Source organism: Ranitomeya variabilis, chromosome 5 (genome assembly GCF_051348905.1).
Source record: "Ranitomeya variabilis isolate aRanVar5 chromosome 5, aRanVar5.hap1, whole genome shotgun sequence".
In the NCBI taxonomy this organism is placed as follows: Eukaryota; Metazoa; Chordata; class Amphibia; order Anura; family Dendrobatidae; genus Ranitomeya; species Ranitomeya variabilis.
Genome location: NC_135236.1, coordinates 590,792,303 through 590,806,876, shown reverse-complemented (window position 1 = coordinate 590,806,876; position 14,574 = coordinate 590,792,303). Strand labels below are relative to the sequence as shown.

Below are 14,574 nucleotides of genomic sequence, written 5' to 3'. Positions count from 1 at the left end.
TATAAAAGTACACATATTTAGTATCGCCGCGTCCGTAACGACCCGACCTATAAAACTGTCCCACTAGTTAACCCCTTCAGTGAACACGTTAAAAAAAAAAAAAAAAAAAAAAGAAAACAAGGCAAAAAACAACGCTTTATCATAACGCCGAACAAAAAGTGGAATAGCATGCGATCAAAAAGACAGAAATAAATAAAAATGGTACCGCTGAAAACGTCATCTTGTCCCGCAAAAAATAAGCCACAATACAGCATCATCAGCAAAAAAATAAAAAAGTTATAGTCCTCAGAATAAAGCGATGCTAAAATAATTTTTTCTATAAAAGTTTTTATCGTATAAAAGCGCCAAAACATAAAAAAATGATATAAATGAGGTATCACTGTTATATGGACCCGAAGAATAAAACTGCTTTATCCATTTTGCCAAACGCAGAATGGTATAAACGCCACCCCCAAAAAATAAATTCATGAATAGCTGTTTTTTTATCATGCTGCCTCACAAAAATCAGAATAAAAAGCGATAAAAAAAGTCAAGTGCCCGAAAATGTTACCAATAAAAATGTCAACTCGTCCTGCAAAAAACAACACCTCACATGACTCCGTGGACCAAAATATGGAACAATTATAGCTCTCAAAATGTGGTAACGGAAAAAACATTTTTTGCAAAAAAAAGCGTCTTTTAGTATGTGACCGCTGCCAATCAAAAATCCGCTAGAAAACCCGCTATAAATAGTGAATCAAACCCCCTTCATCACCCCCTTAGTTAGGGAAAAATAAAAAAATTAAAAAAATGTATTTATTTCCATTTTCCTATTGGGGTTAGGGTTAGGGTTAGGGGTAGGTCTAGGGTTAGGGCTACAGTTAGGGTTGAGGCTAAAGTTAGGGTTGGGGCTAAAGTTTTTGTTTTGATTACATTTATGGTTGGGAATAGGGTTGGGATTAGGGTTAGCGGTGTGTCAGGGTTAGGGGTGTGGTTAGGGTTACCGTTGGGATTAGTGTTAGGATTAGGGTTTCAGTTATAATTGGGGGGTTTCCACTGTTTAGGCACATCAGGGGCTCTCCAAACGCGACATGGCGTCCAATCTCAATTCCAGCCAATTCTGCTTTGAAAAAGTAAAACAGTGCTCCTTCCCTTCCGAACTCTTCTGTGCACCCAAACAGGGGTTTACCCCAACATATGGGGTATCAGTGTACTCAGGACACATTGGACAACAACTTTTGGTGTCCAATTTCTCCTGTTACCCATGGGAAAATACATAACTGGGGGCTAAAAAAAAATTTTTTGTGGGAAATTTTTTTTTATTTTATTTTCACGGCTCTGCGTTATAAACCGTAGTGAAACACTTGGGGGTTCAAAGCTCTCACAACACATCTAGATGAGTTCCTTAGGGCGTCTACTTTCAAAAATTGGGTCACTTGTGGGGGGTTTCAATGTTTAGGCACCTCAGTGGCTCTCCAAATGCAACATAGCGTCCCATCTCATTTCTAGTGAATTTTGCATTGAAAAGTCAAACGGCGCTCCTACCCTTCTGAGCTCTCCCTTGCGCCCAAACAGTGGTTTACCTCCACATTTGGGGTATCAGCGTACTCAGGACAAATTGCACAACAACTTTTGGAGTCCAATTTCTTCTCTTACCCTTGGGAAAATAAAAAATTGGGGACAAAAAATCATTTTTGTGAAAAAATATAATTTTTTATTTTTACGGCTCTGCATTATAGACTTCTGTGAATCACTTAATAGGTAAAAGTGCTCGCCACACATCTAGATAAGTTCCTTAGGGGGTGTACTTTCCAAAATGGTGTCACTTGTGGGGGGTTTCAATGTTTAGGCACATCAGGGGCTCTCCAAACCCAACATGGTGTCCCATCTCAATTCCAGTCAATTTTGCATTGAAAAGTCAAATGGCGCTCCTTCGATTCCGAGCTCTGCCATGCGCCCAAACAGTGGTTTACCCCCACATATGGGGTATCGGCGTACTCAGGACAAATTGTACAACAACTTTTCGGGTCAATTTTCTCCTCTTACCCTTGGTAAATAAAACAAATTGGAGCTGAAGTAATTTTTTGTGTAAAAAAAAAAAAAAAAAAAAAGTTAAATGTTCATTTTTATTTAAACATTCCAAAAATTCCTGTGAAACACCTGAAGGGTTAATAAACTTCCTGAATGTGGTTTTATGCACCTTATGGGGTGCAGGTTTTAGAATGGTGTCACACTTGGGTATTTTCTATCATATAAGACCCCTCAAAATGACTTCAAATGAGATGTGGTCCCTAAAAAAAATGGTGTTGTAAAAATGAGAAATTGCTGGTCAACTTTTAACAATAATAACTCCCTAATAAATAAAAAAATTTGGGTTCCAAAATTGTGCTGATGTAAAGTAGACATGTGGAAAATGTTACTTATTAAATATTTTGTGTGACATATCTCTGTGATTTAATTGTATAAAAATTCAAAGTTGGAAAATTGCAAAATTTTCAACATTTTCACCAAATTTCCATTTTTTTCACAAATAAACTCAGGTAATATTAAAGAAATTTTACTACTATCATGAAGTACAATATGTCACAAGAAAATAGTGTCAAAATCACCAGGATCCGTTGAAGCGTTCCAGAGTTATAACCTCATAAAGGGACAGTGGTCAGAATTGTAAAAATTGGCCCATCATTAACGTGCAAACCCCCCCTGGGGGTAAAGGGGTTAAACAGGGAATTCGAGAGAGAGCATCAGCGTTACCATGTAACCTCCATGGCCTATGCTCCATGTGGAAAGAAAAGTCCTGAAGGGCTAAAAACCACCTAGTCACCTTGGCATTCTTACCCTTTTTCTCTCTCAACCATCTCAGAGGGCATAGTTCGACACAAACATAAACGTATGGCTTATCAGGTAGTGATTTAGTGTGTCTACGGCCCACTTCATGACTAAGCATTCTTTCTCAACTATTGTGTAGTTCTTTTTGCAAGAACAGAGTTTTCTCCATTTATTTCCTGTGACAGCTGGGCTTTCAACCCAACTTCTGAAGCATCGGTCTTAACCACAAATTCTTTGCTAAAATCTGGTGTGACCAGGACTGGGTGCTTGCACAGAGCCCGCTTAAGTTCTTGAATCACCATCTCTGCATCAGGAGTCCATTTCACCATCATTAATGGATTTCCTTGTAGACACCAAGTTAATGATGTGGCAATTATGGTGAAGTTAGGAATAAATCGCCGGTAATACCCCACATCCCAAGAAACGCCCTCACTTGTTTCTTAAAGGAAATTCAGATGTGGCTGCAGCTGCTCTCTATATTAATTAACTGCGGCTTCATATTGCCTCTCCCGACAATGTAGCCTAAGTACCTGGCCTCTTCTTTCCCTATGGCACTCTTCTTTCCCTATGGCACACTTCTTTGGATTTATGGTGAATCCTGCTTTCCTCAACACATTGAGGATCGCCTGTACCTTTGGCAGATGAGAACTCCAGTCAGGGCTGAAGATGACAATGTCATCCAAATAGGCTGTGGCATACTTCTTATGTGGAGCCAAGATTCGATCCATCACCCCCTGGAAGGTAGCTGAGGCCGAAGGGCCTTCTGAAGAGCATTCTGGTGTGCTAAAAACACCTATCTGGTGTCAAGAAGGCCACCTTCTCCTCGGCGTTCTGGGACATGGGGATCTGCCGGTACCGCTTTGTCAGGTTGAGTGTTGTGATGGTACCCCAGTCAGTCGCTCAATGAGTTCAAGCAAGCAGGTTATTGAGTATTCATCAAAACTGGACACCTCATTGAGCCTGGAATAGTCCTTACAAAACCGCCACTCGCCATTGGACTTCAGTACGAGGACGATGGGACTCGACCATCCACTCCTTGAATCCTCGAACACCCCGAGGTCCAGTATTCTCTTCACCTCCTTTGAGATTATCTCTTGGTGTGCTTCGACGATCCAGTAGGGCTTGAGGGTTTACCCTTTACATTTGGCTCTGTTAGCACAGTCCTGGTAAAGATATTGACAAGCTCACGGGCAATACTTTTACCCGAAGAGTACCTCAGTGCACCACTTCTGGGTACCAGGTCGGGTAGTCCTCCATTCCCTTTCTGCTCAGGTTGTCATTGTTTTCCTCCTGCTTCCTAGTTGGCTTCCACAGTGGCATTGGAAGTGCCATGGTAAGTCCGAACACCCCCCCCCCCCCGCATTTTCTATCCCACAACATAGAAAAGCCACAGTTCTGATTTTTCACTACATTAATTATATAATCCCATTTCCATCCCATTGCAGAGAATTGCTTTAAAATATCTTTTTAGATATACTGTACGTGGACATGGAAATCTGAGCCAATTAATGATAAAATTACATGTATTTTCATTTAGAGATTTTAATTTGTACCTGATAAAAAATACAGTAAAAGTATTAATGTATTGTGCTCTCTTAAACTTTTAATTACTACTCTGGGTATACCTTTTGTTCTCAGCAGAAATTGCCACAATAATGGCCAAAGTCAGTCATGAGCAACAAGTATTTAAATAGCACTTAGTGAAATTATTTAAAAAAAATAGCGAATTCTGAGACTATTGCCTTAGCAGTTTCTAATATCTTGAATTTTCTACTCTTAGTTTCTTCAGGATATTCTTGATGCCCTTTTTAATATCATGATGGAGCATTCCCATTCAAACAAGTATGATATACTAGTCTTCGATGCCTTGGTAAGAATGTCTTTCCTATACCTTTCATATATTTATTTTGTATATAGCATTTCATGAATGAATAGAGCTGTTTTTGTAGTAGCCATATCTAGATGTCTATTTAAGGAGCTGTATAATAAATATTTAAAGATGTTGCCCCCCTCTCAGAACATCCCTTGGAACCATTTGTTATAAAAAAAAAACAATCCAGGCCTACCTGGGTCCATCATTGAATCTCTGCTGATCCAGTGACTGATGTTAGCTGAAATACTTATGCATGCATATCTATTAAATCTGTGATGCTTAATATCCCAGAAAAAAAGAAGAGAACTGTGACTTGAATAAAAACTCCAAAGTTAAAGTATGCAATACAAATTGATCAAAACAAGGATATCTCAAAAGAGACATTCCACTCCTTCATACATTGTTGTATTTATAGAGCCATATACGGGTAAATAACCATAGGAATCCATTTGTGGTGTATTAGTGCAAAAGACCATCTCCCCTATTTATGTACAGTCTTTCACAGTTTACACACCATATTATGTCCCACACCAGCAAGTCAATTTATTTCCTGAATGTATCAGGAATAATAAAAGTTTTAGGTATTTTTACCATAGATCTCTTCTTTTTTTTTTTTCTGGGATACTAGAAATCACAGATTTAGTAGATTTACCTGCACCTCTTGAAGTGCTATGTATTGTATTGATAATTAATGCTGATGTCATGGCAACAGCGTGGAAGCCCATCACCTAGTTCAGTGGTTGTGAACAGGGAATTCCATCTATATGGGCAGAGTTACTGATCTTAGTTGCTGGCTGACGCTGTATCGACATATTGTCAGTGTTTTCTCTATTATTTTTGTAACAAATTGCACTTTGGGGATGGTGAATACCTGAAATGAAACAACGCCTTTACCTACATGGTAATTTATATTAGTTCTTATGACAAATAAAGGAAGACATAATAAGTTTAATGTTCATCTTTAAATAGGAAAAATGTGTGTAAAAACTTTCATCGTAAATCAGAGCATAGCTGTTTCTTAAAAAACCTACTTTATCTTAAGATGAGCCATCAAATCTGCCACAATTACCATGTGGGGAAAGACAGGGATAACAAATAAAGGAAAAGGTTATACTTTCCTTTCTATGCCTACCTTTAAGCAGTATCCAGTGCTTTTCCCCACTCCTCTGTGATGATCTTCTGACATTGGGTCACTCTGAGGAGATCATTTGGCTGGGTAATGCATGTCATGATAAAGTAGCAAATCAATAGCAAATCTAGGATAGCTAATTCTTATGGGATACTTTAACAACCTTTATATATATACTAGCTGAAGAGCCCGGTGTTGCCTGGGCCTAGTAAATATCTGTGGTTAGTTATAGCACCTCACTTCTCTTATTTTCCCATCACGCCTCTCATTTTCCCCATCACATCTTTCATTTTCCCCCTCACATCTCTCATTTTCTCCCTCACACCTCTCATTTTCCCCCTCACTCCTCTTATTTTCCCCCTCACTCCTCTCATTCCCCCCTAACACTTGTCATTTCGACCTCACATCTGTCATTTTCCGATCACTCCACTATTTTCCCTCCTCTCATTTTGCACTCACACCTTTTCATTTTCACCTCACACCTCTCATTTTCACCTCAGTATATACATGTTTGTCATCTCCCTTATATATAGTATACACCTGTATGTCATCTCCTGTATATAGTATATACCTGTATGTCATCTCCCCTGTATATAGTATATACCTGCTGTGTGTCATCTCCCCTGTATACAGTATATACCTGTATGTCATCTCCTCCTATATATAGTATATACCTGTATGTAATCTCCTCCTGTATATAGTATATACGTGTGTCATCTCACCTATATATAGTATATATATGTGTGTCATCTCCTCCTGTATATAGTATATACCTGTATGTCATCTCCTCCTATACATAGCATATACCTGTATGTCATCTCCTCCTGTATATACTATATACCTGTAGGTAATCTGCTCCTGTATATAGTATATACCTGTGTGTCATCTCCTCCTGTATATAGTATATACCTATATGTCATCTCCTCCTGTATGTAGTATGTACCTGTATGTCATCTCCTCCTCTATATAGTATATACCTGTGTGTCATCTCTCCTGTATATAGTATATATCTGTGTATCATCTCCTCCTGTATATAGTATATACCTGTGTGTCATCTCCCCTGTAAATAGTATATACCTGTGTGTCATCTCCTCCTGTATATAGTATATATCTGTATGTTATCTCCTCCTGTATTAGACCTCGTTCACACGTTATTTGGTCAGTATTTTTACCTCAGTATTTGTAAGCTAAATTGGCAGCCTGATAAATCCCCGGCCAACAGTAAGCCCACCCCCTGGCAGCATATATTAGCTCACACATGCACATAATAGACTGGTCATGTGACTGACAGCTGCCGGATTCCTATATGGTACATTTGTTGCTCTTGTAGTTTGTCTGCTTATTAATCAGATTTTTATTTTTGAAGGATAATACCAGACTTGTGTGTGTTTTAGGGCGAGTTTCGTGTATCAAGTTGTGTGTGTTGAGTTGCGTGTGGCGACATGCATGTAGCGACTTTTGTGAGATGAGTTTTGTGTGGCGACATGCGTGTAGCACCGTGTAGCAACTTTTTGTGTGTTGAGTTGCATGTGACAGGTTAGTGTAGCAAGTTGTGTGCAGCAAGTTTTGTGCATGGAGAGTTTTGCGCGTGGCGAGTTTTATGTGTGATGCCTTTTGAGTATGTGCAAGTTTTGTGTGAGGCAACTTTTGCATGTGTTGCAACTTTTGTGCATGTGGCAATTTTTCCGCGTGTGCAAGTTTTGCGTGTTGCGAGTTTCCATGAGGTGAGTTTTGCACGTGTGGCGAGTTTTGCATGTGGAGAGTTTTGCGCGTGGCGAGTTTTGAGCGGCGACTTTTGTGTTTCGACTTTTATGTGGCGAGGTTGGTGTATGTGTGGTGAAATGTGCGCTGAGGGTGGTATATGTGTTCGAGCACGTGGTAGTGTGTGGCGCATTTTGTGTGTGTGTTCATATCCCCGTGGTGGTGTGGTGATTATCCCATGTCGGGGCCCCACCTTAGCAACTGTACAGTATATACTCTTTGGCGCCATCGCTCTCATTCTTTAAGTCCCCCTTGTTCACATCTGGCAGCTGTTAATTTGCCTCCAACACTTTTCCTTTCATTTTTTCCCCATTATGTAGATAGGGGCAAAATTGTTTGGTGAATTGGAAAGCGCGGGGTTAAAATTTCACCTCACAACATAGCCTATGACGCTCTCGGGGTCCAGACGTGTGACCGTGCAAAATTTTGTGGCTGTAGCTGCGACGGTTCAGATGCCAATCCCGGACATACACACACACACATACACACATACACACATTCAGCTTTATATATTATATATGTTATATATATATATATATATATATATATATATACATATATATATATATATATATATATATATATATACATATATATATATATATATATATATATATATATATATATATATATATATATATATATATATATTATATATATATATATATATTATATAACACTGGTCAACAGCATTTTTGGTGCCAAAGATATTTCATCGAATTTAGGGTATTTTTGGGGTGCTGATTCTGAATATGTCATCAGTTTTGCCAGATTGGCTCAAGTTTTTGACATTTTTGGTATCTTATTTACAGCACTTGTTGGTAAATGCGACGCATCATCTCATTAATTTCTTTGGATTAGTACTTGAACTGAGCAGTTCTCAATACAGTTTTGTGTTAATTAGTGTTCTAAAAGTTTGTTCATAGCTTGATTTTTGCACTAACTTTATGTTGTTGTCTGTTTTCCAGTGAAAAGCATGAACTCATCAAGAAGAAGTTGTCTTAACGATCCAGACTCATTCTGTTACATTTGTGGTGAATACACACTGCCAAAACATAGAAGAAACATAACAGACTTCGTAAAAAAAAGTGTATTTTGCCTATTTTGGGGTTATGCTTGGGGACCAAGACAAGTTTTGGGCACCACACATAGTGTGCAAAGCATGTATCGAATTATTACGAAAATGGAGCAAAGGACAAAGAAAAAGCTTCAAATTTGGTGTTCCAATGGTGTGGAGAGAGCCAAAAAATCATCATGATGGCTGTTATTTCTGTGCAGTGCAAGTGCAAGGATTCAATAAGCATAAGAAACGAAAATGGGAGTAACATGGAATCTGCAAGAAGGCCTGTCCCTCATTGTGAAGATGTGCCTGTACCTGTGTTTACCATAAATAACAGTCATCATGATGATTTTTTGGCTCTCTCCACACCATTGGAACACCAAATTTGAAGCTTTTTCTTTGTCCTTTGCTCCATTTTCGTAATAATTCGATACATGCTTTGCACACTATGTGTGGTGCCCAAAACTTGTCTTGGTCCCCAAGCATAACCCCAAAATAGGCAAAATACACTTTTTTTACGAAGTCTGTTATGTTTCTTCTATGTTTTGGCAGTGTGTATTCACCACAAATGTAACAGAATGAGTCTGGATCGTTAAGACAACTTCTTCTTGATGAGTTCATGCTTTTCACTGGAAAACAGACAACAACATAAAGTTAGTGCAAAAATCAAGCTATGAACAAACTTTTAGAACACTAATTAACACAAAACTATATTGAGAACTGCTCAGTTCAAGTACTAATCCAAAGAAATTAATGAGATGATGCGTCGCATTTACCAACAAGTGCTATAAATAAGATACCAAAAATCTCAAAAACTTGAGCCAATCTGGCAAAACTGATGACATATTCAGAATCAGCACCCCAAAAATACCCCAAATTCATTAAAATATTTTGGACACCAGAAAAAAAATTTTTTTTTGTTGACCTGTGTAATATATACTGGAAAACAGAAACATGCAAATCCAGTGAATGACCAGTTCTTTGATGATAATAAAAGACAACTGCCTTTCTTAAGTAGTGTAGATCCAAAAAAAGGGGAAATGCACTTGTATACCTAATTTTAACCCATTAACGACTGCTGACATGCCTTTTAACGGCAGCAGCTAAGGGGACTTTTTCCTCAGCGCCGCCTTTTAATGGCACTGAGGAAAAAGGTTATAGAGGCCCTGCGGCATTGGAAAATCTCGGTGTCTTGGCTACCGGGGGTAGCTGAGACCCTGGAGACCATGGAGAACATGATTCGGGTCTGTTTTTACTGACCCCAGTGTTTGGATCACCATTGTTCATGGAATAATGGCGAATGAAAAAAAAAGTCAAATTTTTAATTTAATTATTCTCTTCTCTGATAAGACCTAGCACATCAGAGGAGAGAGAAATGGGGTCCCTCGAGCCCCCTGGTACCTCCTGTGTCCATGGACCCTCCTGCATCGCTTGGTCCTTTTGATCATTGTGATAGGGGCTATCACAGTGGTCAAAATAAAAAAAAAAGTAAATCAAACCCCCCCTCTTAGGTAAAAATAGTAAAATAAAAAATGTATTTTTTCCATTTTTCCTTTAGAGTTATGGTTGGGGTTATAGTTGGAGTTATAGCTAGGGTTAGGGTCGGGGTTAGGGTTATGGTTTGGGTTATAGCTAGGATTGGGGTTAGGGCTAGAGATAGGGTTGGGGTTAGGGTTATGGTCGGGGTTATAGCTAGGGTTAGGGTTGGGTTAGGGTTATGGTTGGGGTTATAGCTATGGTTAGGGTTGGGTTAGGGTTATGGTTGGGGTTACAGCTAGGGTTAGGATTGGGCTAAGATTAGAGTTGGGGTTAGGGTTGTGTTGGGGTTACGCTTGTGTTAAGGTTAGGGTCTTGGTGTTGGGGTAAGGGTTTTGTTGGGGTTTGGGTTGTGGTGTTGGGGTTAGGGTTGTGATGGGGTTAGGGTTGTGGTGTTGGGGTTAGGGTTGTGGTGTTGGGGTTAGGGTTGTGATGTTGGGATCAGGGTTTGGGATGTGTTGGAGTTAGGGTTGAGGTTATGTCTGTGTTAGGGTTGAAGCTAGAATTGGGGGGTTTCCACTGTTTAGGTACATCAGTGTGTGTCCAAACATGACATGGCATCTGTCATTGATTCCAGACAATTTTACATTGAAAAAGTCAAATGGTGCTCCCTCCCTTTTGAGCCCTGCCATGCGCCCAAACAGTGGCTTTCCCCCACATACGGGGTATTGGCGTAGTCAGGAAAATTTGCACAACAAATTTTGTGGTCCATTTTCTAGTGATACCCTTGTGAAAATAGTAAAGTTTGGTTCCAAAGTAAATTTTTTGTGAAAAAATTAAAATGTTCATTTTTTCTTTTGTGACAGTCACTGGCAGAGTGGTAGAAAGGAGATATGTGTCACTGCGCTTAACGGCGTCAGTGATATTTAACCACAACATTACTGTTGGCCTAACTCAAGACTCACGGTGCCATGATTCTTGCAGATCTCCTAAACAGCCTTAAAGGGAACCTGTCACCCCCAAAATGAAAGTTGAGCTAAGCCCACCGGCATCAGGGGCTTATTTACAGCATTCTGGAATAATGTAGATAAGCCCTGACGTAACCTGAAAGATAGAAAAAGAGGTTAGAATATACTCAACCAGGGGTGGTCCCACTGCGGTGGGCATCGCGGCCCGGTCCGGAGCCTCCCATCTTCTTATGATCACGTCCTCTTCTTGTCTTCACGCCGCAGCTCTGGTGCAGGCATACTTTGTCTGCCCTGTTGAGGGCAGAGCAAAGTACTGCAGTGCGCAGGCGTCGGGAAGGGTCAGAGAGGCCCGGCGCCTGTGCACTGCAGTACTTTGCTCTGCCCTCAACAGGGTAGACAAAGTACACCTGCGCCAGAGCCACAGCATGAAGATAAGAAGACGACATCATCCTATGAAGATGGGAGAACCCGGACTGCAATGCCCATCGGACCCGGACCGCAGCAGGAACGCCCCTGGGTGAGTAAAATGTGACCTTTTTTTCTCATCTTTCAGGTTACATCGGGGGCTTATCTACAGCATTCCAGAATGCTGTAGATAAGCTAAGCCCACCAGCATCAGGGGCTTAACTTCCATTTTGGGGGGCTTCATCAGAAATGACAAATTATACAAGTCCAGTCCAATCCCTTAGATATAACTGGAAGAATGATTGACCGGACAAGAATGAATGAACAGGGCCATATTTCTGCAGTTAGTAAACCCTAAAGAATTTAGGCACCTTAGTTCTGTGAAATGGCATGTGTTCCAGAAGCCAAAGCCCTCAGTGTTATGTCATATCACAGAAATATATTGTAATAATACAAAATGTTAAAACTGGTTTATTATCATTGTAATTCTCTTTTTTCTTGTTTATTAATGCTATGCAATTCACTCACCATTTCATTTTTTATTTGCTAATTATATTTTCTTCTATTATCAGATTTACATTATTGGACTCATTGCTGATCGAAAATTCCAACACTTCAACACCGTTTTAGAAGCCTATATAAAGCAACATTTTAGTGCCACATTGGCTTATAAGTAAGTTTTGTCATTATCCCACCCATTGTCATAACACAAGCAAAGCAGAAAACAGTAGCGACACTAAGGCCGGCGTCACACTGGCGAGTTTTACGACGTATGAGCGCATAAACTACGTCTGTAAAATTCGCATTACACACGGCCCAATGAATCTCTATGGCCCAGCTCATATCAGCCGTATATTACGCATCCGTAATATACGGTCTTGTACGGCTGTAGAAAATCGCAGCATGCTGCATTTCTCACCGTATAGCGCAAAAAAGTGAAAAGTGAAAGTCTATGGGGGCGAGAAAAATACGGATTTCACACGGACCAGCAGTGTGACTTGCGAGAAATACGCAGCGGTGTTAGTGAAAAGCCGGTAATTCAATTGCCGGCTTTTCATTTCTCCTTCACAAACCCGACAGGATATGAGACATGGTTTACATACAGTAAACCATCTCATATCCCCTTTTTTTTTTTGCATATTCCACACTACTAATGTTAGTAGTGTGTATGTGCAAAATTTGGGCGCTGTAGCTGCTAAAATAAAGGGTTAAATGGTGGAAAAAATAGGCGTGGGCTCCCGCGCAATTTTCTCCGCCAGAGTGGTAAAGCCAGTGACTGAGGGCAGATATTAATAGCCAGGAGAGGGTCCATGGTTATTGACCCCCCCCTGGCTACAAACATCTGCCCCCAGCCAGCCCAGAAAAGGCACATCTGGAAGATGCGCCTATTCTGGCACTTGGCCACTCTCTTCCCACTCCCGTGTAGCGGTGGGATATGGGGTAATGAAGGGTTAATGTCACCTTGCTATTGTAAGGTGACATTAAGCCAGATTAATAATGGAGAGGCGTCAATTATGTCACCTATCCATTATTAATCCAATTGTATGAAAGGGTTAAAAAACACACACACACATTATTAAAAAGTATTTTAATGAAATAAACACACAGGTTGTTTTAATATTTTATTGCTCTCTCAATCCACCTGAAGACCCTCGCTCGGCAAAATAATAAACCAAAAATATACATACCTTCTGATGAACTGTCACGTCCCACGAAGTAAATCCATCTGAAGGGGTTAAATCATTTTACAGGCAGGAGCTGTGCTAAAGCAAGGTTACAATAAAGCAAGGTTACAATAGCAAGGTGACATTAACCCTTCATTACCCCATATCCCACCGCTACACGGGAGTGGGAAGAGAGTGGCCAAGTGCCAGAATAGGCGCATCTTCCAGATGTGCCTTTTCTGGGGTGGCTGGGGGCAGATGTTTGTAGCCGGGGGGGGGGCAATAACCATGGACCCTCTCCTGGCTATTAATATCTGCCCTCAGTCACTGGCTTTACCACTCTGGCAGAGAAAATTGCGCGGGAGCCCACGCCAATTTCTTCCACCATTTAACCCTTTATTTTAGCAGCTACAGCGCCCAAATTTTGCACATACACACTACTAACATTAGTAGTGTGGAATATGCCAAAAAAAGGGGATATGAGATGGTTTACTGTATGTAAACCATGTCTCATATCCTGTTGGGTTTGTGAAGGAGAAATGAAAAGCCGGCAATTGAATTTCCGGCTTTTCACATATATCGCGCTGAATTAAATATAAATACAGAATATATATATATATGTGTCTCAATGACATATATATATATATGTTTTAACGAACATTTGAGCACATAAATCCATTAGATGTCGGTTTTGCAAGCCTGCGAGAAAATATCGCAGTACGGATGCCATACGGATTACATACGGAGGATGCCATGCGCAAAATATGCTGACACACCCTGCCTACGGATGACATACGGACCACTATTTTGGGGACTTTTCTGCGTATTACGGCCGCAAAAAACGGACCGTATTTACATACGCTGAGTGTGACGCCAGCCTAACTGAAATCTTTTGCCTTTATTATCCAAAGACTAAAGTCTACAGCAGAGAGAGGAGTGCTGTCCCATGGCCTACAGCCGTTTTAAATGAAACATACTTCTTCAATTAAACTACTTCATCACATTAGTGCAATATTTATCCAGTTAGGAGGAAGATTATATTGTATAACAAACAGTTTTTTCTAAGGTGTTGTGTGAACCACTGCATGAAAAACATCTCACAGCACACATATCAAATTACATTGTAAGCATTATACAATTGATAAAATGATTGTTCTATTGTCTTAGGAAAACTGATCTTTTGTTTAGGGCTTGTTTCCACATGCGAGAAACACGTCCGTGTCTCGCATGTGGGAACCAAGTTCTGGCGTCGGCACTCCAGAGCGGAGCGTGCGGCCGCATAGGAACACATGGAGCTGCACAGCTCCGCTCCAATGTGCCGACGCCAGAACTTGGTTCCCACATGCGAGACACGGACGTGTTTCTCGCATGTGGAAACAAGCCCTTAAAGGAATAGTCCAGTCATAAGCTTCAAGTCTGTAGTTACTCTA

General features: G+C 40.3%; 1 protein-coding gene across 1 annotated transcript in view; it reads left to right on the top strand.

The window, feature by feature from the left end:
* DOCK2 (dedicator of cytokinesis 2) overlaps positions 1–14,574 on the top strand; it is a 1,347,187-nt gene that overhangs the window by 521,550 nt on the left and 811,063 nt on the right. Inside the window, exons 20-21 of the mRNA XM_077266018.1 lie at positions 4,589–4,678; positions 12,053–12,153. Of these exons, the coding sequence (XP_077122133.1) occupies positions 4,589–4,678; positions 12,053–12,153 (191 nt within the window). The remainder of the gene's footprint in view (positions 1–4,588; positions 4,679–12,052; positions 12,154–14,574) is intronic.